We start from the raw sequence: 24,785 nt of genomic DNA, 5'->3' as shown, positions 1-24,785 counted from the left end.
ATTCAAGATGGGGCCACAGGGTCTGCAGCCATGCCTCACAGGACCTCCTCCACGGTGTGACGGCCATTGCAGCCCTGGCCTTGCTGTACGGTTTTGTCCTCTGTAAGAAAACTGTCTTGTGGAATGCTTCAGGAAGTTTAAGGATCAAAGTTCAGAGGCTAAAAGCAATACGCTCAGTCAGCTGTCTCCCCACCCCTCAGGGCTGTACTCCAGGACTTTGGATCTGACTGGGACAGTCACTGCCTTGGAGCGGACCACTGTGCTCCTTCACAGAAACACTTGAAGTTTCCTGCACTGGGTGGTGGAACACCAATAGGGGACTGCTATGTTCCCTCAGTGTAGGCCTCGGGGGACAAAGGTTTTAGGATGGTGTGGTCAGTCATAGGTTTTGGGGCTTTGCCTCATTCTTGAAAGGAGCTCTGGCGTGTAGTGGTATTTCAGGTCTCGTAGTAGAGTTGATGTGTTCTCCTAATCATATCCCCGTGGAGAGTGGCAGACCTTTTGTTAGGTGGTTCCCCAGGGGCACTCGTGCTTATTCCCTCCAGTAGTTATGACCAGATGTCTCTCAGACGTTTTCTCCTGGATGCCCGATGGGCAGGTCCAAGACTCTCTTTTGTGCTAACCAGGTCTCCAGATACCTCTTGGTCAAGGAGAGAATCTTGTTTCTCCTTTAATCAGGCATCTGACTAATTCAGAGCTGATGTGAATCAGGAAAACCCAGGATTAGACAGGGGCGGAAACCCTACGCTGATGGGGAGGTATAAGGAAGCCCTCGTGTCTCTGAAGAGGAAATTTTGATTTTATGGCTTTGGAGGTCATGGGCTCAAGGCCTCACTCTCAATTTCCATTCCTCCTGTACCACATCTGCCCCAGCATTGTCTTTTCTGCAGCTCCTAGGCTCTACAGCCAAGGGACCTGAAGATGGTATCGTAGGTACAGAGCTGTGAGTGTCTCACTCAATTCACTCACCTTTCAGGGTGATATTTGGTGGTCCAGATTCCCTCTTTCTAGGGAGGTTATAAGGAGCTTGAACAGTTGGTTTTCTTCCAAAATTTCTAAATCACAAGTCGAGGGAGGTGGCCTCAGTTTGGAAATTCAGTCTCCTTGGTAATTCTAAAGGAAAGAATAGCTCTGTGCCCAATAATGCTCCTTTTCAGTGGGTAGTGTTTTCGCTACTGTTGCAGTCATGTTTTTCTCATTAGCAAGGGTGAGAAAGTCAGATGATCTGGGATGGGTCGTCCATTGTAGGCCACCTTTGGGATCTGTGTAGGTGACCAGTTTATTCTCAGATTGGTCTGTTAATGTGTTCTAAGGCAGCAATTTCAGGAGTAATAAAGGAGAGGGGCATGTTGGCTCACTCCTGCAAGAATTTTCTTTCCAGGGTACTTTAACCTTCAGTGGTATTGCAATTGAGGTCCATTATTGACTGACATAAAACTGTGGAAATTAAACCATGTATACGAAGTGAACAAAACATTTTAGCTGGTGTTCCATTGTCTAGCTTTCTTTGGATCTCTAAAAGGGCATGTTGCTCTTACCTTGTTCTTTTCCTTATAGTGAGTTTTTTCTTTGAAGCTTTGTGATAAATGGAAGAGGTCTTTGGTTGGGACTTGAGTACTGTTTTAAATCATATAGCTCCTTTACAATAGAGATTTACCCCCGGGCTCTCCCCAGGCAATTTGATTTGTTGGCAGGGAAAGGGACTAATGCGAATAGAGCGGTTGTGGGATGGGCAAAACCTAATTCCTTTTGAGACCCTGAAAGACAAATTTCTTTTAGCTGATTGTGATAGATTTCAGTACGTTCAGGTCTCCCATTTTCTCAAGCATGAAGGTCTTAAAGCTGACCTTCTAAAAGGAAGGACTTATTTTGAACAGAGCAAATGCTGCCACCCAACTTATTACTAAACTTTATGCTATATTGAATGTGGAACTGAAATCTAAACCTAAACATATCCTGGCCTGGGAGAGGAGACCATATGGTCCTAATGTTTTTTGGCAATAGGTAGGAGCTCAGTTTCCTCCCTACTGATAGAAAATGGGTACAGAGTTCTCTTTCATTGGTACCTCATGCCGGATAAACTGTCTAAGATCTAACCCACTGCATCTAATCTTTGTTGGTGTGGCTGTGGGCTGGCGGGACTCCTCCTTTCACATATGGTGGGAATGCCTTTCAGTTCGCAACTTCTGGCAGGTGTCAGAATGATTGATTGTGGAAATTACTGGGGGCCAGCTTCCAAAGGGATCCTATTGTCTTAATATGGCGTGTGATGCTTATTCCCCTTGATATGACTTACCTTGTCTACATGTGATTTACTGCACCTTAATTGGATTTCACCTGACATATCATGTCTTGTTATGGTTTATTTTTTATAACCATTTTGCTTTGGGGTGACAAGGGGGGTGGAGGTTTATACATAATGTACATATTACAATCCCCATTATGTTGTGTATCTGCTTTTTGTCAAACTCATTTGTACTGTTCTATTCGATTGGTAAATGATACGCTAATTGCATGTTTGAAAAAATTAGTAAAACATTGAATTATTAAAAAAAAAAAAATCTGTCTTCCCAGAAGATAATGAAAAGGAAGTGCCCTTACCCCCATTGCATCCCTGCTTGGAGCACCTCAGGTTGGGAATACAAGCAGGGAGAGACTATGCCTTAGATGCAGGAGTTCTAAGAGCTGTCATGGTTTCATTCTGCCTGGTCTGGGTGGAGCTTTGCTTCATCCCACTTGTCTGGATTAGTCTGGCAAGGACAAATAAGGAAGGTGAAATTTAAATTTATTTTTTGCTGGTTAATTTCCTTTCCTTTAGTTCTGCCAGACCAGTCCAGAACTCACCCAAGGAAGCCACAGAATCAAGGACTAGTCTGATAAGATCAGAAATCTAACAAGAAAATATGTTGTTGCTCTCGTTAAAGGTAGCGGACCTAATTGTGAGCTTCTTATAAGGATTCTTATTGCTGGTTTAGTAACCATGAAATGAAGTTTGTTGGTCTGTATCCGGCTTTGGTTGTAATGGTATCTTAGAAATAATAAAAACAATTCCTTCGGCTATCTTAGCTTTGATATCAGATACTGAAGAGTAGAAGGCAGTACCACACCTTTATAAGGGAAGTAAAGCCAGCCTTGAGCTTTTTTCTTTGTCTCCATCTGCTGGCAGGAAGCAGTAACTCACTTGTCTAAACTGGTTTGGCAGGACTAAAGGAAAGGAAATTAATCAGCAACAGGTCTATGATTATGGCGCCCATAGGCAGAGAAATATTTCTTTGTTATATGTAATTGCCCACCAGCAAGCTTATTCAACTGTTCTCTGTAAACTGATTTGATTTACATATAATGTAAGAAGATCGGTATATAAAAACCATAAATAAATAAATAAATATGAATGGACGGGTTTCACTTCACCCTAAAAATCAAAAACTATCAGCAAGAATCCCAGTTTTTGGGTGCCTTCAAAATCTGGTGCCCTAGGCACTTGCCTGTGTTGCCTATGCCTAAATCCGGCCCTTCAGCAGGTAAGTTTAATTTCAGCATACCAAGGCAACAGGATGTTGCTCCAGTAAGTAAGAGCTATCTCTGGTTTGCTTTGTGATCACTCGGTGGGGCTGGGGAAGGGGTGTCAGAAGATCTTTCTTCCTAAGGGCTGTGCCTTAGCAGCACTCCCGGCGCCTAGAAGGAGGAAGAGCTGGAGCTGGGAGTTGAGCCTGAGTCTCCCAGCCAGCAGCACATGTCGCTAATCCCTCAGGCACTAAGTTGATACTTTGGTATTTTTAAGTCCTAGTGCATTCTGACAGCCTGCTCCAGATAAAGACCGCCTTTATTGTTTTCTGTTTGCTTTTCTCTAGACTGCTGAGTGCCTCAGCAGTGTTTGGGTATGGGGGGGGGAGCAGGTTTTGTAACATTTTTCCTGTCTCCTGTTGGTCAGATTGACATGCTGCAGGCTGAAGTCACGGCACTGAAGACCCTCGTGATCACATCGACCCCCTCTTCACCAAACCGGGAGCTTCATCCTCAGCTGCAGAGCCCCTCGAAAATGGTCTTCAGGAAAGGGCACGCACGTAACCAGAGCACCAGCAGCGCCATCGTTGCTCCAAGCAACCAGAACCCTCCACCAGAACCGGTCTGCAAGGAGAACAGAGAGGTGGGACGAGAGCGGTGCACGCCGATTGGTCTTGTTAACATTTCTGCTTTATGTAATGACGCAGAGGGGTGGGGGGGTCACCTCTGCCAGGGCCCTGTCATCCGCTGCGCAGGTCCCAGGGATCCTATCCATCAGGCACTACAGGCCCACCTGCAGATTCAGGAAATCTCATTCTGACCTCCAAACAGTTGGGGGTAAATTCTTCCAAAGAGAAGAAAATGGTAGTGTCAGAGGCCTAAAAGATGAAACATTTTCCTTCCGGCATCGGACTTTGTAGTTCATTAAACTGAAAATATTTCCAGATTGGATGGATGGAATAATTTGACCTAAAATCCTGCCCGAACCAGATGGTTGAGGAGTTATAGCTGAAAGGGGGAGCTCTGGTCTCATGTGAGGGGGCAGACGGGGGCTCCCTTTCAGGCTGGGACTGTTAGTGGTGCGGCAGCTCTCGAGGCGCCACATTTCCCCAAGAGCGGAGGCGAGTCTCCTGCCTCATTATATCTGATTTCCCCCCACCCTGGATACTCTGTGCCTCCATCTGCAGCCGCAGGCACCCGGCATGGTCTTGTCACTCTGCTGTTACAAGAAGACTCGCTGAGTCCAGCCGGCGGAGCTGGCGCCTGCATGAAGTACTGGACCCCGAGCACGGGTGCCTGACCGTCGGTCAGAGTTTGAAAGCCAGTTTTCCCCAGACAGGACCCCGCTGTATTTTGTACTCCCGGTGCTGGAGAAGATGATGCAGCCAGCTCTGGAGTTCAGGCTGGGTGGCACAGGGGCCTGTGCGCCGGATGCCAGCTGCAGGAGGGCTGGCAGAGGCATTTGTCTGTCTCTTTGGGTTGTGATTATGATAGGAGGGACCGCTCTTGGTGGATCTTTTTCTGGTAAACATCTGCAGCTTTAGCTAATACTCTGTCTGCTTTTCTCTTCCCTCGTTTCTTTCCCTTTTGCTGTCTTTTCCTGATGCTTTCTCTCTCCTTCTCATCCTTGCCTTTGTTTTCTCTCTGATCACCCTGACCCCCCCCCCCCCCCCCGGTAGACAGGGGTCCCCGCTCTCCTCTCCTTGATGCTCTGTATCGTCCCTGGGAAGGCCATCCAAATCGCCTACGAGCCAGGTTGGCAGGTCCTGGGAGCGGACTCTCCCTGCCGCCCCTCCTCTTCCTCATGGCAGGTATTACTGTCTGCGCTTTGGGAGTACGGGGCGGGGGAGGCAGGGCTCGGGTCTTGTGTTCCCCTCCCCCCCTTTCTGTTTTTTTCAGTTCTTTGCTTTTGCTGACGCTGTCTGCGGTCCCGTGCGCAGCAGTTGGGCTTTGGGTGCTAAGATGAGTGCTGGGTAGGACGGGGCATTGTGTTCGGCATTTATTTTCCAATGCATCGTTTCTTTGCTTTTATTTTAACGTGCATCCCGACAGCTGAACTGCACATTGAGGCCCAGCCTTTTGGTTATTAAAGGATCCTTAAAACATAGCCCTCACCAGGTCCTCACGCTTCTCGGCGAGGCCCCTTTATCCGCTCCCGAGGGCCTTTCTCTCACTATTCCACCAATGCTGTCCTTCCCAGTTTCCCTTCATTCCAAGGACAGACGGATTCAGACCTGGTTTTACCCCTTTCACTTCTGTGGACCTGTCCTCCGGCTTTTATTAGCGAATGGAATGACAAGCCGGGGGGGGGGGGGGGTGTAAAACCAGGACTGGCCCAGCCTATCCCTTGTGACATGGAGCTGTCTTTGCTGAAGGCAACGCACTGTGCAGGAATAACAGCGATTTTTATGTTTTTCCCTCTCGTTATGGAGTGCAGTCAGTTTTTCTGCTCTTACTGTTTGGCTGCTGTGCTGTGTGCTTGGAGGTTCAGACTCGAGCATTGCTCTTGGGATAGTCGGTAAAAAAAATAACAGAGCGCAAGCTGGACAGGAGCCTGGTTAGCAAGTCAGGAATTTTGCAGGGTTTGCATTCTTCCCCCCCCCCCCCCCCCCCCCAATCCAGCGCCCTCTGTGGTGGCTCAGGACCTTGATCCGCTCGCTGGATTTGTAGCCGCTCCACGTGTGCATGGGCTGGAAGGTTTTAAACCGGTCCCCCTTCCTGTATTTTCATGTGGAAACGTGAGGCCTGGTTTGAGCAGAAAGACTGGAGGCGCCCGCCCGGTTCCTTTGGGGCCGACTCGGCTTCTTCTGAGCTCTTCACTGCTTCTCACTGGGTTTGGGCTGTCTATGGGTTTGAAATGTTTAACTATTGAAGATACATTCCTTGTGGAAAACCATATTATTAATTTCCTCCCTGTGTGTGTGGTCTCTCTCCCCCTCTCCCCTCCTTCTCTGTGTGATGTTTCTATATTTCTTTCTCACGTCCCCAATGCTTTCCTTCCATTGCTTTCATCCTTTCATTTCGTTCTGTGCTCTTCCCCCACGTCACCTTGCTCCTTTCCTTGTTTTTTTTTTGCCCACCGTTGCCCCCACAGATCGAGGCCGTCTTGTTTAGCGAGTTTCAGACTTGGAAGGAGTCCCCGTCACTTGACCGATCCTGCCCCTTCCTGGAGAGAATTTATCAGGAAGACATCAGGCCTTGTCTGGATTTTGCCAAATGTGAGGTAAGGGGGGGGGGGGGGGAGAGTGGGCCGCAGCTTCCGGCTGAGCTGTCGCACTAAAGCCCGAGGGAAATCCTTCACCTCCAGGAATGAGGATTAGCTGGAGTCTGCTGATTTGGGAGCTCACTGGATGTACTTGTTGTTTACTCCTGATGAGAAATGAAACCCACTGAGCAGATAAAATAATTGGCTGCCTTTAGGGAAATATTCGGCTGGACTTAAAGCCTAAATCTTGCTGGCACTAAGCAAGTACGTTTGGGGGGGGGAGAAGACTTGACAGCTACTTTCTCTCCCCCTCCCCCCCCCCTCCGACCAAGATGGGGAAAAAAAACCCCGTGTGAGATGCCAGGTCCATCCCCCATTCTGCTCTCCGTCCCTCCCTCCTCCAACAGAAAGTTGTGTGTGAGGGGCCAGTAGACCCTCACAGGATCCTCCCCTCCCTCCTGGCCAAAAATAAAGCCCAAATGTCTGCTACTGGGTCTCTCCCCTCTCCGTCTGATGTTACAAAAAAAGTTTTCTGCCCCAGTTCCCCCTCTTCTCGCCGATTTATTGAAATAAGGGCAGAAGTGGCCGCAGAGCCCCCTCCCAACCCTCCCCCCCCCCCCCCTCGGGCTTGCTGTCCTCCCGGTGCCCAGCGACGCTGTGACTGCAGCACCAGTGGCAGCGAGACTTGGATGCTGGGAGGGTGCTGAGCCCGCGCTGCCTCCTAGACAGGGTTGGGAGGGGGCCCAGATCCATTATGGCTTTTATTTAAATGTTAGGGAGGGGGGATTAGCAGAACATATTTTTATAATATGGGCGGGGCGAGCAGAAGGAGGTGGGGGGGGGGGGGTGTATTTCCACCATATATGTGGGATTTACTTTGGGCTGGGAGAGAGAGGGAGGGGGGAGGGCTGCCGGCCCCCCCCCCCTCAATAAACATTTTAAATTTGGTGACAAGGAGGAGGATTGGGTGGGGGTAAGGGGATTGGCAGCCCCCACCAAAATTCAGCAATGGGGAGGGAGATGCTGCAGGGGGCTGTCGGGACCCCCATTGCCAACTTTCTGATATCGGCGGCAGGAAGGGGGAATCTGGCCGGCCAAATTTAGGCCTTCTATTTGCCTGTCCAATTTAGGCGGCTAGCACTGAAAATCAGCACTAACTTGGTAACATTTTCTTCCCATGCACTAACCCAGGCCCAGATTTTGAGTGGCTAAATTTAGCCCCTCAGCCTACCAGATTTTCAGAAGTTTTGATCCTGCAGGTTAAGACTTTACTTAGATTCCTTTGCAAACTGACCTCCCAGGATTCGGCGAGCAAGACCACCAAGTGACCCAGTTACTCTTACTGATACTTATCACTTCTGTACTGCTGTACAAAAACATGCGAGCCCACGCTTACTAGAGCTTACAATCTAATCATGACAAACATTGACGTCTTCATCTAGTCAGACCAGTCCAGATGAATGGGTTATGCTCACCGACCAGCAGATGGAGACAGAGATCAACGGGTCCTCTGATGGCAGCCCCTTACCTGCATCCGTGCTGACCTCCGCCGGTTACTATTCTGATTCCAGCAGATGGTAGATGAGCATCCAGTGCTGGGAGCTAGGGCCTGGTTAGGCCGGATGAACTGGAATTCTTGGTGGCTCCCGAGGTGAAAGATGTATTCTCCCTCCCTCAGTGGAGTATAGCCCTGATCTAAGGACCTAGAGTTTTGAGTCGGCAGCTCCTGAGCTGAAAGTCTAGGCTCCCTCCCTTGGTAGAGCTCAGCTGGAGGCTACCAGTTTTCCTTGGCATTTGGTGCTCCTCCTCTCTTTCCCCTCCCCAACAGAAGGAGCAGAAGACCTTGTTCTTTAGTTTCAGAAGAAAGAAAGGGACTATTAGCTTGGTGGCAATAAAGTTAAAAAAAAAAAAAAAAAAAAAGGCCAAGACGGAGGAGCAGAGGATGTGGTCAGGAACAACAGCGCTCTATTTTTTTGATTGAGTCGAGTGAGTTGATTTGGGCTCCTCATCAGTGCCGGCCACAGCGGTGAGAATTTGGTGCGGCAGGGCAGGGACTGCACGGCGGCTGCTGCAGACCGCGGGGGGGAAAGGATCCTGCTCTGAAAACAGCTCCCAGGAGCGGAGATCTGCAACATCTTCTGCTCTTGTTTGGAATTGGGCGGCAGTCAGCAGGACGACGATTTTGAGGCTTCGGTTGGGGGAGCCGCGTCTGAGAGTTAAATTTGTGGGTTCCAGCTGGGAAGGCAGTGCTGTGACTGCATCAGCGGCCATATTGGGACTTCAGGGGATGGAAGAGGAGTTGGAGAAGGAAAAGGCCCAGGACTCCTTTCATGCCGCCTTGCCTGGCTGGTGGACGGACTCGAGGCTCTTTGCAGGTAGCCTGCAAGGATTCTTTACTTGGGAAAATGGGATAACGTGAATCCTTAATTTCCCGGTCACTTCGTGCCGTTTGATATTGCAGAGAGGAAGATGATTCCTTTATGGTCAATATTTGAACATTCTCCTGGCTCTGTCCGGTTATCCCCTTGTGCTGTATAGTGTGAGAAAGGCGTATGCTGCTTCTTGGGCAGGGCTTAGGTTAGTACCTGCTTTGTGGGGTTTGCAAGGCAGCAAGTTAAGTCTTTCTTGCATTCCCTGTCGAAGCATTTCTGCATAGATGTCTGTGTCAGAGAGGAGCTTCCTTTCACCTCCAAGGTGCGTAGTGTAGTTGTTTGGCAACATCCCGCCCTATCCAGGAGTAGATTTGGTATATTCCGTTTGTCTGGACAGGTCTGACTGTATGAAGAGGAAGATGAAATTAGTTCTTACCTGATAAATTCCTTTCTCTGAGTCCAGTCAGACCAGTTCAGAACCTTCTTGTGCTGACAACTTGCGTATCTCTTCAGTCTTAATTGGCAGTGGTATAAAAGAGCTGCAGTTTTATGTTTCTATGCAAGTGAGTGGTTTCATGTTTGTTTATGATGTCGTCTTTTTCTCCAACTTCCTTGGTCTTTCTGGAAGTGCTCTGGTAGTTTAAAAAAAAAAAAAGAAATGTGCATGCTGTTAATTGTTTGGTATTGAAGTTGTCCACACTTAGCTTATTACAGATAATACTGGCAGGTTGAGATCAGCACAGATGCATATAAGGGGTGACATCAGCGAATCTATTGACCTCTGTCTCCATCTGCTGGTCAGAGAGCATAACCCATTTGGACTGGTCTGAGTGAACTCAAGGAAAGGAAATTATGTAAGAACTAATTTCATTTAATAAGAAGATGGTTAAAATCAATAAGGCTGTACGTGGGATAATCGGGGGTTAAGATTTAGGAGAAGCCTTAAATAAGTGGGGTTTTTAGACTGGATTTAAATAAGGATTGACACACTAACTCAGGGAGTGTATTACAAGCATACAGTGCAGCCAGGTGGAAAGCACGGAATTTAGAAATTGTCAGTAGAGGAGAAGGGCCTAGATAGGAGTGACTTGCCTGATGAGCAGAGTTCAAGTAAAGGAATGTAGAGAGAAATAAAGAGGAAAGGTAAGAGGAGCTTGAACTGTATGTGGAAATGGATAGGGAGCCAGTGTAAGTGACTTGAGAAGAGGGGTTATGTGGGTGTAATGACTTTGAAGTCACGCAGCTGAATTTTGTATGGATTATCGTGAAGCGAGATGGTTCAGTGGGAGACCTGTGAGGAGCGATTGCAGAAGTCTAAGTGGGAGATGATGAGAGAATGGATAAGGGTTCTGGCTGTATGTTCAGAAAGTGAGGGATGGATTTTGCTGATATAGAGAGAGAAATGTATAGATTTTAGCAGTATCTTGGATGTATGTGGAGAAGCAGTTGAAGATGACCCCCAAGGTTACGGGCTATGGGATCTGGGAGGATTGCAGTGTTATCCCCTGAGATGGAGAGAGGAGGAGGAAGAGGAGAAGCGGGCTTTAGGGGTGAAAGATAAGCTCTGTCTTGGCCATGCTGCGTGGCAGTGGGATATCCAGGCAGCAATGTCAGGCAAGCAGGCTGAGATTTGAGGCTGGATTCCTGAAGAAAGTTTCGGATGTAGAGAGGTAATTCTGGGAATCATCAGCAGAAAGACGATATTGAAAGCCATGCAAAGATATGGTTTCTGGATGGGGACTTTTGTCCTGTCCTAGTTTGTTCTTTTTTTTAAATTTCCATGCCAATGAATTGTGGTGTTTGTAGTCCCCGCCTCTACCATTTGAAATCAGCCCTGCAGGTACCATAATGCATTGGGAGAAGGAGGTTGTTAGAAAACTAGGACTGGATTGACGTCTCCCTCCAGAAACTGGATCGCTTGCTGACTCTGCTGTATTGATTATTCCGAGGGTTTGAAAGCACAGGAGCACAGGAACACCACAGTCAGGGCGAGTGTTCGTAAAGTGAAAAGCCTCTGCACGGGGTATGATTAAATGACCAGCCTTAACAAACTGAACAGAAGAGCATTATTGGGCTCCTCCGCTAGCGGAAAGGAAACGCGGGGCAGCTGTTGCGCTAGAAAACCGCGCCTGGGGAACTCGGGATGGCATGAGAGGAGGCGGCTTTCACTGGTGGGGACGTGCAGGTAAAGCTGTAGGCAGGGCTCTGTAGCACCGCAGTGGGTTAGGGAAGATGGGCGGACTGGCAGGGTATCTGGGTGCCATTGGTTCCTGGACCCTGGGTATAGATGTTGGGTTACTGGATGGAGATGCCCCTTGAACCTAAATTGGGTAGGTGGATGATCCTGCCGCCCTCGGGGAGCGGGCAGATCTCTTAGGATGATGTGAGGATCGCTGATTTTTCACTGGGGCAAATCTCTGATTATATGACGGTGAGTGGGGGTGAATCTTCTGGAATAACTGGTACCTTTGGCCTCTGTTTGTCTGCAGCTAGCGGAGCTGGTGCAAGCTGCGGTGGAGAATAACACGTTGACCGTGGAACCCGTAGCCTCGCAGACCCTTCCTGTGGTGAAGATGTCGGCCATCGAATGCGGCGGGCCCAAGTACGGATCTCTTCCCCATATCTCGCACATCCCTCCCTCCCTGAAAACTCTTCCCAGCGTTGCATATCTGCACATCGCTGGTAGGATTTGTCCTTCACTAGGGCACTGCAGCGGGTCACACCCACCTTACCGCCAGGCAGCTCAGCTCGTACTGAACTGGTTTCCAGTACCAGAGCCCACGTCTCAATTTAAAAAGAAAGGGAAATTCCCTCCCCCCACTAGAGACAACTTGATATGTTTTTTTTATTAAATCTTTATTAAACAAAGTCATAACATAAACAACAGCTAGAGCATTCTAATATACCAATGTATACACTCGCAAGATATGCCCATTTAGTCAGTCTTTCTTTGTCCATTTTATTTATCTTCCCTATTAACAACTTGATTATAAAATCAGCAGAGGTTAGAGCATGAAGGAGCCTCAGTCTGCAGCAGTACAGCAATTACACGATTCCATCATTTGGCGTCAGAGCAGCGGCATGAAAGAGCCAGGAAGAGGGTGCCCACCCTTCAGCCCCGCTAGACCACGCTAGTTCTGGCTTCCATACAGCACATTTTGTTGCATTCGGGGATATTCTGCTCTCTCTTTAACAGTACAGCTCCCAGAATGCAGCGGGAGAGGGTCAATAGAAGAAGGGCTGCATCAACCTGGCAAGGTTGACCTTGATCCAGCTGGCATCACCAGCCAGACATGAAATCTTGATATTAGCTGCAGCGGGGGTTATCTTTTCCCCGCCTTCCAATCAGACCACGAGCTGAGCTGGGTCCCAGCACCCAAGGCTTTACCGAACTCTTTCTCTTTCTCCCTTAGTGTTGTGTTGGGTGCAGACTGTAGTGTCAGTGATTCCTGAGCTGTGAATGATTTATTAACAAGATTGAGCCTGCAGTGACCCAAATAATTCGTTTAATCTGGAAAACTGACACCAGATGCTTTCCCTGCTGCTGCTGAGCCAGCAGAAGATGCCGCCTGGTACTGCCGGCACGGGAATGCTGCGGGCACGTCTCAGGGAGGCTTGGCATTATCTTGCTGTTGGAAATTCTGCCACCGCCCCCACCCCCCCCCCCACCAAGCATCCCAGGCCACTTCCTCTCATAGGAAAGCAGGATTAGAAGTCCCAGAATGCCCTGGGGAAATAAATGCAACATGTACAATCCCAGAACTGCCAGCATGTCCTTTTCCTTTCTTCATACTGAGGGTCCTTCTCTTCCCCAGTGCGCTCTATTGCTGGCACTCCCATGTTCCCCGATGAGACCCTCTGGTAGACGAGCAGCTGCTTCAGTGTCTTGGATTATGTCTTTATATTTTAATTTCCAACTTTTCCTTGCAATGGTTTCCTTTACTCCTCCTGGATGACCCTGAGCTGCCTTGCGATGATCTTTCCAAACGTCCACCTCTGCCTGATGGGTTTTGAAGTGCGTGCTATCAGCAGGAGAGAGCTAAGAGCTGGGAGAGGGAGGGGAGGGGGGTGGGGTCCCTTGGAGCTCTCCTCCTTTTCCTTCCCTCAGACCCGTGGTTGAACAGATCTTGTCCTTCCATCTCTGGGCTGCCATTGTCTGAAGCCCGTGTCTCTTCATCTCTTGGCAGGAAGTGTGCTCTGAGCGGTATGTCGCGAGCCTGCAAGCATCGCATCAAGCTGGGCGACTCGGGGACCTACTACTTCATCTCACCATCCTGCAGGGCCAGGGTGAGTCTTCCACGTTCACAGCATGCACTTCTAGGGCTTCCCAAACATTTATTTATTTATTTAAAAACTTTTCTATACCGTTGCCAAGTTAAATACCATCGCAATGGTTTACATGTAGGCACATATTTAATGTAGGTAAAAGTGTACTATAGTACATTCTAACAGGTGCCATCAAAGGTTCGGTTACAATATATCATTAGACATAGTCATTTAGTGAAGTAGTTCATGACTAATTGTACCAAGGTACTTACACCGGTAGTTTTATCACACCTAGTATTATAGTTATGCTTATTGTGGTGTAGAGTTCATAGATTAATCTATTGTAAAGTTCTACTTACTGTGTGTCTGTGCCTTTCTGTTTTTTCCTGAGTAATTTCTCTCTATTCTTTTGTCTCTTTGTAAAATGCTTGTTTAAAAAGCCATGTGTTTAAACTTTTCTTGAATGCCTTGAGATCACTTTGTAGTCTGATCTCTGGAGGCATTGTCTTCCAGATTATGGGTCCTGCTAGTGATAGGGCTCTCTCTCTCACTTGGGTCAGTCTTGCTGTTTTAACTGATGGAATGGTTAGGAGTGCTTTATTTGCTGATCGGAGATTCCTGTGTGGCGTGTGTACCTGTAATGCTGTGTTCAGCCAATCTGATTTCTCATCATAAATTAGTTTGTGAATGATACATAGAGTTTTGTATTTAATTCTGTGTTCAATTGGTAGCCAATGTAACTCTGCTAGGGTTTCAGTTATATGATCCCTCCTTCTTTTTCCGGTTAGTATTCGAGCTGCTGTGTTCTGAAGTATTTGCAGGGGTCTTAATGTCGTATTAGGTAGTCCTAGCATAAGGGCATTGCAGTAGTCCGTGCTGGAGAAAATTAGTGCCTGTAGAATTGTTCGGAAGTCATTTTGAGTTAGTAGTGGTTTAAGTTTTCTGAGTACCATGAGCTTTGCATAACCTTCCTTTACTTTTAGTGATATGTGTTGTTTCAGATTGAATTCAGGATCTATAATTATTCCCAGGTTACATACTTTTCCAGTTAGTTCAATTTTCTGGTTGTCTTTGAGTGTTATTGAGGTTTGACTGATTTCAGAATTTTTTCGTTCTAAGTGTAGAAATTCTGTTTTATCAATATTAATTACAAGTTCCATTTGTGTCAGTAGTTGTTTTATAATGCTTAGGTACATGCTGACTAGGTTTAATGTTTTCTCTAAAGTGTCCTCTATGGGTAGAATTGGTTGGATGTCGTCGGCGTAAATGTAGTGTATAATTCCTAGCCCTGCAAGTAAGTGGCATAATGGCAGCATGTATATATTAAAAAGGGTCGCTGATAGGGCTGATCCCTGTGGAACTCCTGTTTTGAGATTAATTTTTTCTGATAATGTGTTGTTGATCTGAACTTGGAAAAATCTGTTTTCTAGATATGAACTGAACCATTTTAATGTTAGACCGTGTAATCCGATTTCCTCCAGTCTATTTAGTAGTATTTTATGGTTTACTGTGTCAAAGGCTGCCGATAGGTCAAGCATTAGTAGAATGTAGTGTTTACCCTATCAAAGCCTTTTAGAATGTTATCTGTTAGAGAGAGGAGCAGAGTCTCAGTGCTGTAGTGTTTTCGAAATCCGTGTTGAGATGGGTACAGTATGTTGTTGTTGTCCAGGTATTCAGCTAACTGTTTCTGTACTGTTTTCTCTATTAGTTTAGCTATTAAAGGAAGATTTGATACTGGTCTGTAGTTGTTTAGGATAAGGGGATCACTGTTTTTTTTTCTTAATTATTGGTTTTATTATTGCTCCTTTCAGTGTATCTGGCATTATTCCTTCTTCTAGGGATAGGTTTATGATTTTAGTCAGCGTATGGGCGACTATGTTAGCTGACTTCTTCAGTTCAATTGTAGGTATTGTGTCAATTTTGTGTGGGGCGGGGTTTACAGTTTTTAGCATCTGTTCCACTTCCATTTCAGATATCTCTTAGCCAAGGTGACCTCATTTTAGTATTTGAAAATTCACAGTGACCCCAGAGGATGACCAAGTTAGCAGGGGCGTGGTCCCCCATCAACTAGCACTCCATTCTCACCCTCTCCACCCTCCCCTTGATTTCCTCTCTCAGCCTCCACCTTCTCTTGTCAATCCTTTCTCTCAAACTCCACCCCCTCCTTCAATCTCCACCTTCCCCTCCACCCTCCCTCTTTCTCAGCCTCCGCCCCTCCAGCTGATGCCCTCTTAATTCCCCCAGCAGCTTTCACCTTTCCAGCCCACTCCCTCTCACCTCCTCTGGCCCTCTTTGTATCCCCAGCTGATCCTCTCTCACTCCCGCAACTTGATCCTGTCGTCATTTCCCTCTCACCCTATCCTCTCACCTCCCAGCTTCCCCTCCCACCCTTCTCTTACATCCCCTCGCACCCTCCAGCTCTCCTAGTACATGGCCAGACAAACTTCTTTCATCTTCCTGTACAGCTGATCCCTCCCTCAAATAGCTCCTTCTGTACACATCCCCCCGCTCCCGGTCCAAAGGCTGATGAAAGCTGGTGAGAAGAGAGGACAGGCTAATGACAGGGGCAGCATTCAGTGGTTGGTGAGGTGAGTGAGGCATGGCAGTCTCCACTGGCCCATGCACACTCGGCCCTTTTCTCTTCTCATGGCTGGTCCTAAGCCTGAAGGTGACCTGCAAGCAACAGCAGCGTTAGTAATGAAAGTGGGCACAGGGCCTATAAGCCAGTGGTGATCACAGGCCCTGTAGTGACCACAATCCCTCCTTGCACAGGGCTTCCTGTTACCACAGCTACTTATGTAAGGGCAGGGCCACTGCAGGGACTGTGAGTGCCCCTGGCTCATAGGCCCCACGCTGCCTTCTTCTACTAATGCTGCTGCTTAAACAGTACTGCCGTTTGAGGCTCTTGTGACCCCAGCTGAAGATTTTCTGACCCCCATAGTTTGGGAAGCCCTGAGTTAAAGAATCTGCTGCCCAAAGTATGTCGATTCTCAATGCTGCTACGTGCAGTCACCAAGCAGATTTGATGATTCTCTGGATGTACTCCATGAATGCGCATTACATAATTTGCATACCTCTGATTTACAAAGCAGAGTTTAAAGGGGGATTATATTCACAATAATAAACAGACATGTAAAATGTGGACACTGCCTCCATGGACATCAAATCATACTCAGGTCAATATTTATAGTCAAAGGACGCCAATCTAGGAGTTCAGTTGGAAGGCCTGTGAAAATAAAAATGTTTTTAATACCTTCTTGAAGGATCTTAAACATATGATGGTACCCTTATTAATTTGCATATTTTGATTATCCTGAAAAGCAGACCTGTTTGGACAGTAGTTGAGAATAGAGTTGCCCACAATTCTTTGTGAGACAGGACAAGCTGAGCTAGTCCTGGTCCCTTTCTTAAGGGAATCTGAACTACAAGTCCCTGCATGCAGAGTGGCAAAATTCTAACTGGATTACTAAACCCCTTCTTACACAGAATTATTGAGAACCACTGGTATAATGCGGCATGCAAGTGGGAGGCAAAAGTAACTTAGCAATTTCAGAATTACTTACCTTCATCATTTTAGTCCAGAGAGAATATGGGAATGTGAGAGAGAGAGAGGAGAAAGTTGTACCACTCCCTTCCCGGACTAATCCATGATAATCTCAGGGAGACTAGAAATCAAAACGTTTTCAGGTATGGAGAGCAGGGGATTTTTTTTATCCTTATTAGTTTTAATAATTGGGTGTTATTTGCTGTATTATGTTTTTAAATATTGTGTTTATTTATTTGGTTTATAGTCTGCTTTTAATGGTATTTGTGAATAATTTAAAAAATGGTTGGCTATTCTTTTCATCAGCTGTTTTGAAATAATTATTCTTTTTATGATTATGGTTTTACTATTATGATTGGTTTTTATATCTTGATTTTATTGTTTGATGTTTGAGGAATGGTGATGTTTCTGTTTTTCCATTGTTGCACTGCATACATAGTTTGTCTTGTTACAATTTCCAATTCATTTTTTGTCTGCATGTTTCTAGTTATGTTTTACTGTCTCTTTATTCTGTATTTGGTGAGGGTCTGCATGTGTGACTGAGGTGAGGTATTTTGCTAGCATGTAGTTTCTGTGTAGGGATCTCTAACAGCTTGGCTTGTTCTGTTTTCCTAATATCAGGTGTATTGATGTTTTAGGGCCTGGTGTAATATTTGCAGTATTGCCTTTTCATAGGTAGGGTTGTTAGTGTTTGAGTGCTGGCAGTTAGTGCTGTTTTTGTATGGGAGGTTTACTATTTTCTAATTAAGTTTACTTAAAACTTTCTGAGGGCAGACATACTTTACGATAGTCCCAATACCACATGACTGTAAGTGTCTTTTTTGCAGAGTTTTCTGGTTGGTACCACAGCACTGCATGTAAATAATACACTTTTTAAGTGATATTTTTACCTTTGAATATTATTTTTCATTAAAATCTGTTACTATAAATGCATATTTTTAAAATTATTTCTGGGAAAGGTGGGTCCAGGAGTGTGTGCAAGGCTGTAAGGTTCACCCATGACACCTAATACCCTTGCACTGGCTCCACGAGAGAAAGCAGGATTCCATTTGCTGGTTAGTGGCTCTCCTCAGTCTTGGCCAGGGCTTAATTTTCTCTTTTTATAAGCCTAGGGAACCGTATGGATCACTTCCGGTCCCCTCTTCCCTGGACTCAGTAGGCAGAGCACAGCTTGGGGAACCATAAAAGCAGCAAAGTGTGGGAAGCTTGTGGAGAAATGGAGGCAAGCTACAGGCACAGGAAGGGAGGGGGTAAGCCAGGAGGAAGAGCCTATGCAGTGCTGGGGAGGCTTCTGAGGTGACTGTACTGAGCTCTGAGAGAAGCAGCTGGCTGTGGATTGGGAAAGGGAGGGGGCTGCTGCAGAATGGGGAAGGGTTAGCAGCAAGCAGGAACTTTACACCATGATGCAGCAGTGCTGGACTGGGGGCGCTTACTGTGTAAGCAGTACAGAAGTAGCATGTCAGAGAGAGTGCGGGTGTGTCTGTGTCAGAGAGAGTGAGAGACACACACCCATGCATGCTTTGGCTGTGAGAGAGATTGAGTGTGTGTGTAGGTATCTTTCTCTCTGACACAGACACACACTCACTCTCAGTGTGTGGGTGTGTCTGAGAAAAAGAGTGTGTGTCTTTGTGGGTGTTTGTAGAAACTTTATCAGTACATACTATCTATAAACTCTGTTTGTGACTGTGGGTGTGTCTGACGCTGGCTGGCAGCGTCATTACTTGCAACTGGTTCAAGAGTCAGACCGGGAATCCAGGTTCTCTCTCTCTAAGAGATATAAGCAGATGTGTAGGAGGGAGGGGATCCAACTAATTTGCATGGATGGCACAGGGGCCTGCAAGCTCTGCTCACCCCTGGCCTAGAATGTGCTCAACTTCTTAGTTGATTAGGAAAGATGGAGATATTGTGTGTCAGTTCTGCCGGGTTCCAGGTTAGACTTGGCATGTTTTTAGGAGCTGTTGACACATGTGCTGCAGGGAAAGTGCATGAGGGCGGCAGCCGATATTTTCCTGCAGTCCACCCCTGTGACCAACACATAAATGTAACTCATTAACTACATAGAGGCTGTTAAGATAATTTTGGTTTTTCAATGGCGCCTTGACCCCAGGGCCTGGCACAGGGTTTACTTTATTATGGCACCCCATCACCTTCCCTCTCCCCCCACTTCCCTGACATTATTACCTTTTCTTCCCTCTCACCAATTCCCCTAGCATCATCAGCTTCTCTCCCCCCTCCAGCACCCCCATAACCTGCGACTGGCAGATGTTGGTGGGCAGCACTTACCTGCTGCTGCTGTTTCCTCCTCTCCGTTGGCTTCACTTCGTGTTATCAGAACTGTGTGGGGCCAACGGGTCGTGCAAGACTGCAGGGCCCTGCATGACTGGCAGAGGAAGCAGCGGCGGCAGCACCAGGTACATGTTCTGCTTGCCGGCTCCCCCTGCTGGCAGAAGGATATTCAGCAGGCGTTGGGGGAAGGATAAATGGAAGATTTTGCTGTTGCCAATAATGGAGAGTCAGGGCTGCTTCAGTTCTTCCTCCCTTTGAGCTCTGGCTAGCTGGAGGAAAACTTTTGCTGCCCACCTGGGCTCCAGCCATGGTTTAGTGGTTGGGAAGCCCTGCTTTCCATGAATCCTTCCCCCTACACCTGCCTGCAGAATGTCCTCCCGCCAGCAGGAGGAGCCAGTCAGCGGCACATACCTGCTGCTGTGTCAGTCACTGGAGATGTAGGGGCAAGTAATGCACGCCAAAAGCATCTAAGAAAGCCATTTGAAGAAATATGTTATAAGGGAGATTATCCCATAGGTGTGAAGCAGGAATAAAGGAAGAGGCTACCTGGAGGTTCTGGGCAATGCTGATTGGGAGCAAAGGTTGAACAAGATCAAAAAAAGACAGGCAGTGCTAAACCATTGATGCGTTGAACGATGACCCCCCCAGCAGTTTCAGAAGCCAGAGGGACTGTTAACGGGGAGCCAGTGAAAGGAGGCAAGAGGTGCGCTCGGTGATGAAAGCAGCGCGCAAAGATGAAGCAGGGAGACCAGCCAAGGGTTACGGTAGCCCAGATAAGACACCACGAGAGCTCGGAGGAGGAGGAGGCGAGAGCACAGTCGGTTTGATTAGCAGAGAAACAGGAAAAAAGTGGAGCTGATACCAGGGGAGAGGACTAGGAAGAGAAGAGCGCCTGGGTGAATCCTCCAAACTGACGGTATGCTTGGAGAACAGAAGTAGGCCTGGAACAACAGCTTGGAGGAAGATGGTTAGAAACTGAGGAAGGGACCGGTACTGACAAGGACTTTGAAGGAACAAAACCATGTGTTTGTGTGTTTGGGGGTTTTTTTTTTTGTTTTTTTTTTTTTAGATTTAGCTTGTACCTTTTTATTGCTAGCTCAAGGCAAGTTACGTTACAGTATAGCAGCATGTCCCTTCCCCAGAGGGCTTACAGTCTCTAAGGGGCTCAGTCACTAAGCCGCAGTATTTTTATCCTACCGCTTTGTAAATCCTGCTGTATTTCTTCTGCTGGTAAAATGTCACCAGGAAAAATACCCCCAAGAATGTGTTCTAGCAGCATCGGGACTGTGGGACCGACATCGCTTAAAGGGGTCGCTCGGCCTTGAGTCACCGCTTCCTCCTATGAAATTAAGAAAACACCACCTCAGGGGTCTGTGTAGATCCCCCCCCCCCCCTGTCCCCTCTGCCACTCTGGAGGTGGCCAGATAAGACTTATCTGGCTAACTTACATGGGATATTCAGTAGCATGGCCCATGCTGCTGAATATCCTCGTAATTGGCACTGCTTAGCTGGATAAGCTGAACCTGCTTTATGGGGCACGTCTCACTTATCTGATTAACCTAACCGGATAAGTAGGACTATCACTACTTATTGGGCAAGTTAGCTGGATAAGTGGCGCCAACCTGATCCGCCCACAACTCATTCGGCTACCTCCTTAACCCGGGTAAGTGATTTATTCAGCTGGTAGCTGGGCTTTCAGGGGCTGCCACTTAGCCAGATATGTCCATCTTATTTCCCCGGGATTATGGTAGCATTTGAACACCGGGCTCCCCATGTATTGCTTTGGCAGTGCATGTGAAATTGTTTAGGCCAATGAAGCTGTCCCAATCTCTCAGTGAGATTTGCTCACTGGCTTCCCAGGTTCTCAGCCTGCTGCTCTAACCACTAGGCCATTTCTCCTAAGGCTGCAAACTGAGCGAGGACGAAGCCAGAAACCCCCAAAGCATGAGAGCAGAGTTTGGTGATCAACCAAAGAGGATCCGAGAGAACCAGGACGGTGAAGGATCGGGAGGGTGGGGGAAGAGGTGTAAATCTGGCCAGAAAGGTGCAAGGGAAACCTGATAGAAAGACTTCAAGGACATCAGCAACTAAGAGGAAGTTGAGGGTCTGCTTGCGAACCAAAGGCGCTGGTACTTTTATCTGGTTTGCAGATGGCTTGCTTTACAGCCTCTCTCTCTCTCTCTCTCTCTCTCTCTGTCTCTCTGATTTTTTTTTTAGATCACAGCAGTGTGTAACTTCTTCACCTACGTTCGGTACATCCAGCAGGGTCTGGTCAGGCAGGACGGTAAGGACGCTGCGCGATCCGAGGCATTTGAGCAGGGCGGAGGGGCTTCTCGTCTTTGGTTTTTTTTTTTTGAAAGGTTTTGGAGATAATTATGATGGCGTTAATTTGTAAGGGACTTTCTTAGGGTATCCTTCAGTCCTCAGACTAAGTGCTGCGATTATAAAGTTCCTGCCCCAAAGCAGGTTAGGAAGCTTGCAGGTAGCGTAGAGAAGAGTGGAAGTGGGAATCGCAACCCGAGTCTCTGTGGCTCTCACTGTTCTCTGCCAGTCTGAATGGGTGAAGAAGTGCCCCAGGTCCTTCCTTTATAAAAAGAGTTTTTATGGGGGTTTTTTTTTCTGGGGGGAGGGGGATGGGGCCTCTCACAAGACCACCGGGGGATTTTTTTTTTTTTTTACACTTTGTTGGGGGGAAGGGGGAGATGAGAGTTCAGGCCACTCTGGCCCTTTAACACTGTCTCGGGAGCGACCCGATGCTCCCTAAGGAAAGTTAAGCTACAGGTCCAGAGTTGTACTTGTAAAGTGGCTTGTGATTTTTTTTAGGAAAGCCGAGCTTTTATTTGCATAGTATTACCTAGAAATGAGGTGCTTTGCATGCAAGTATGGTAATCGGGGTGGGGGGTGGAGGGGGAATGCTTATATGGATAGGTGTTTACTGCACGCTAAACACACCCCTGAGTTCCTTCAGTTTATTTGCTAAATTTCAGTCTTGCAGCCTTTCAGCGTGCATCTCCTTAATCCTTCCCTCTCCCCTTTTCCTGAGAGCGTTTGAGTAATCCTTCTCCTCCCGTTTTCCTTGACGGGCATCTGATTAATCCTTCCCTCTCCGCGTTCCCTTGCAGTGGAGCTAATGTTTTGGGAAATCATGCGACTGCGGCAGGAAATGTCGGTGGCGAAGCTGGGGTTCTACAGCAACGACGCGTAGCCTGGGAGGGGGGAGGAGGCCGCGCCTCTCCCTCCCTGAGCCGCAGCCCCGAGATCCTGAAGAAGCGCGGCTCGGGTTTAAACCCAGTCTTGGGTTGATGGATTTGGAAGCCTGACTTAAAAAAAACACCGTCCTCTTCAGAGCAGGCGCTGCAGCGTCTGAGCGGTGAACCCCCCAGGTCTGGAGTGCAAAGGGACTGCACAGCTGCGATGAACAAGAGCGCGATTTCTATATTGCATGAACAAGTATTTTAATCTTTTATCTATGCATCTGGAAAACTTTTTATAGCATCCAGAACTGATTTCTGCTGGCAAGGATTTTGAGCTTCTCTTCAATGCAATCCCCATTGGCGAGAAAGACGTAGGAATGTGACTGCAGACAACCTCTAGAAAATCACAGTGCTGTTCTTGTGTTGTCACCTCCCCTGCAAATACCACTAGAAACCTCAACATGGTAGGGTCACCACCTCCCAACACTCAGCTCTGAAACCCAGGACGTGCAGTCATCATCACCCACTTACACTGGGAACCCCATCCCAGTGCTGACACTAAGTAATAAACCCCAGCACTGTGGGCTCACCTCCCCCCTCAAGAGCACTCAGAAACTCCAGTGTCATGGGGTCACCAGCTCCTAACATGAAACCCAGCACCTCCCACCACTCCGTTATAAACACCAGTAGGGTACCCAGTGCTCAATGCTCCGTTCTAAATCTTATGGCTGTGCAATCACCTTTCCTGGCACTTAGAAATCCAAGCACTGCATAGTCACCCCGCTCCAATACACTATTATAACTCTAGCACTGCATAGTGACCTCATAAAGCTCCATTATATACTCCAGAGCCGTGTGGTCACTTCTCCCTGAGACTCCGTTAAACCCCAGAGCCGTGTGGTCATCTCTCCCTGAGACTCCGTTAAACCCCAGCGCCGTGTGGTCACTTTTCCCTGAGACTCCGTTAAACCCCAGCGCCGTGTGGTCACTTTTCCCTGAGACTCCGTTAAACCCCAGCGCCGTGTGGTCACTTCTCCCTGAGACTCCGCTAAACCCCAGCGCCGTGTGGTCACTTCTCCCTGAGACTCCGTTAAACCCCAGCGCCGTGTGGTCACCTCTTCCTGAGACTCCGTTAAACCCCAGCGCCGTGTGGTCACCTCTCCCTGAGACTCTGTTAAACCCCAGCGCCGTGTGGTCACTTCTCCCTGAGACTCCGTTAAATCCCAGCGCCGTGTGGTCACTTCTCCCTGAGACTCCGTTAAATCCCAGCGCCGTGTGGTCACCTCTCCCTGAGACTCCGTTAAACCCCAGCAACGTGTGGGTCACCTCTCCCTGAGACTCCGTTATAAATCTCAGTGCCAAGGCTGTCATGGAGATAGAGGTGGGGTATGGTAGAATGAGGGCAGTTGGCCTGGGCTCTGTGCTTAAGGGGGACCCTGCACCACTGTGTCTCCCTGGCAGCAGAATTTCCTTTCAGCGTCTCACGTCCCTTCCTTACCTGCAGCTGCTGTTGGTGTGTGAGTACCAGGAAGGAATTGCCACCTCTGTTGTTACACGGACAGTCTGCATGGGGCCACCTACTTCCTCCCCATTCTCTCCAACTCGTCAGCCCCATCCAGGGTCCTACTCCAGCGGATTCTTCCCAGTCCTCAGACCTCCACCAGTACAATCAGCCATGGTTAGCACTGTTGGCTCACCTCCTGGGACACTCGGTTATAAATTCCAGTAGCGTGGGGGACACCTCCCTCCCAACACTGTTATAAACTCCAGCATTGTGAAGTCGCTAAACGTTGTGTACTCACTTTCCCCTGACCCTTGGCTATAAATGAGCTAATTCAGCAGCAGTAATTCATCTTTTTGTCGACATTAGTGAGTCTGCCATGGTCTCATGATGGACTGAAGTTGGTTAGTTGGCAGCAGGTAGCTGTTTTTATTTGTGATGATCCAGAGGACAGCCACAAATTCGATGGCACGCGGGGCCAGATTTTTGGTACCCATAGGCAGAGTCCCACGGTGGCAAACCCTTTGAAGCTGTGCTAGCACATGGCCCTAATGCAAGCAGAAGCAGGCTCCCTGTCTGGCCTTAATATTTAGCACCTTCAAAAGTTTGCACTCTGTGCGGTTGCCAGTGATTTAAATGCAGGCCTGATGGCAGTGCCGCCTGCTCGGGCTCCCAGGCGAAATGTTCCCTTGCTGCTCATTGTGGCATCATCTTGTGAAATCGCATCATTCCTTCTTGTGTGTTGCCCTGACGTCCCAACATTCCTGATTGTGTATGCGCAATTTATCACATCATAAAGACCCTGTCCTGAGTGATCCAGATACTGAGGGATGCATCCACCACCATTAACTGGAGGACCAGCCATACTGGCAACACTGTGCACAGCCCGTGCATATCGAAGAAGGTAAGTGAG

At 47.8% G+C, this 24,785-nt stretch overlaps 1 protein-coding gene across 2 annotated transcripts in view; it reads left to right on the top strand.

Annotated features, from left to right (window-relative positions):
* RAB3IL1 (RAB3A interacting protein like 1) overlaps positions 1-24,223 on the top strand; it is a 56,386-nt gene extending 32,163 nt beyond the window's left edge. Inside the window, exons 5-11 of one of the 2 annotated variants that reach the window (XM_029582589.1) lie at positions 3,932-4,147; positions 5,184-5,315; positions 6,599-6,727; positions 11,571-11,683; positions 13,269-13,368; positions 21,395-21,461; positions 22,300-24,223. In XM_029582589.1, the coding sequence (XP_029438449.1) occupies positions 3,932-4,147; positions 5,184-5,315; positions 6,599-6,727; positions 11,571-11,683; positions 13,269-13,368; positions 21,395-21,461; positions 22,300-22,382 (840 nt within the window). In that variant the 3' untranslated portion in view covers positions 22,383-24,223. The remainder of the gene's footprint in view (positions 1-3,931; positions 4,148-5,183; positions 5,316-6,598; positions 6,728-11,570; positions 11,684-13,268; positions 13,369-21,394; positions 21,462-22,299) is intronic. The other variant, XM_029582590.1, reaches the window with a different exon arrangement.
* Positions 24,224-24,785: the final 562 nt, after the last annotated feature.

The sequence above is a fragment of the Rhinatrema bivittatum genome, chromosome 17 (assembly GCF_901001135.1).
Source record: "Rhinatrema bivittatum chromosome 17, aRhiBiv1.1, whole genome shotgun sequence".
Taxonomy (NCBI): Eukaryota; Metazoa; Chordata; class Amphibia; order Gymnophiona; family Rhinatrematidae; genus Rhinatrema; species Rhinatrema bivittatum.
This window is presented reverse-complemented; position numbering and strand designations above follow the sequence as displayed.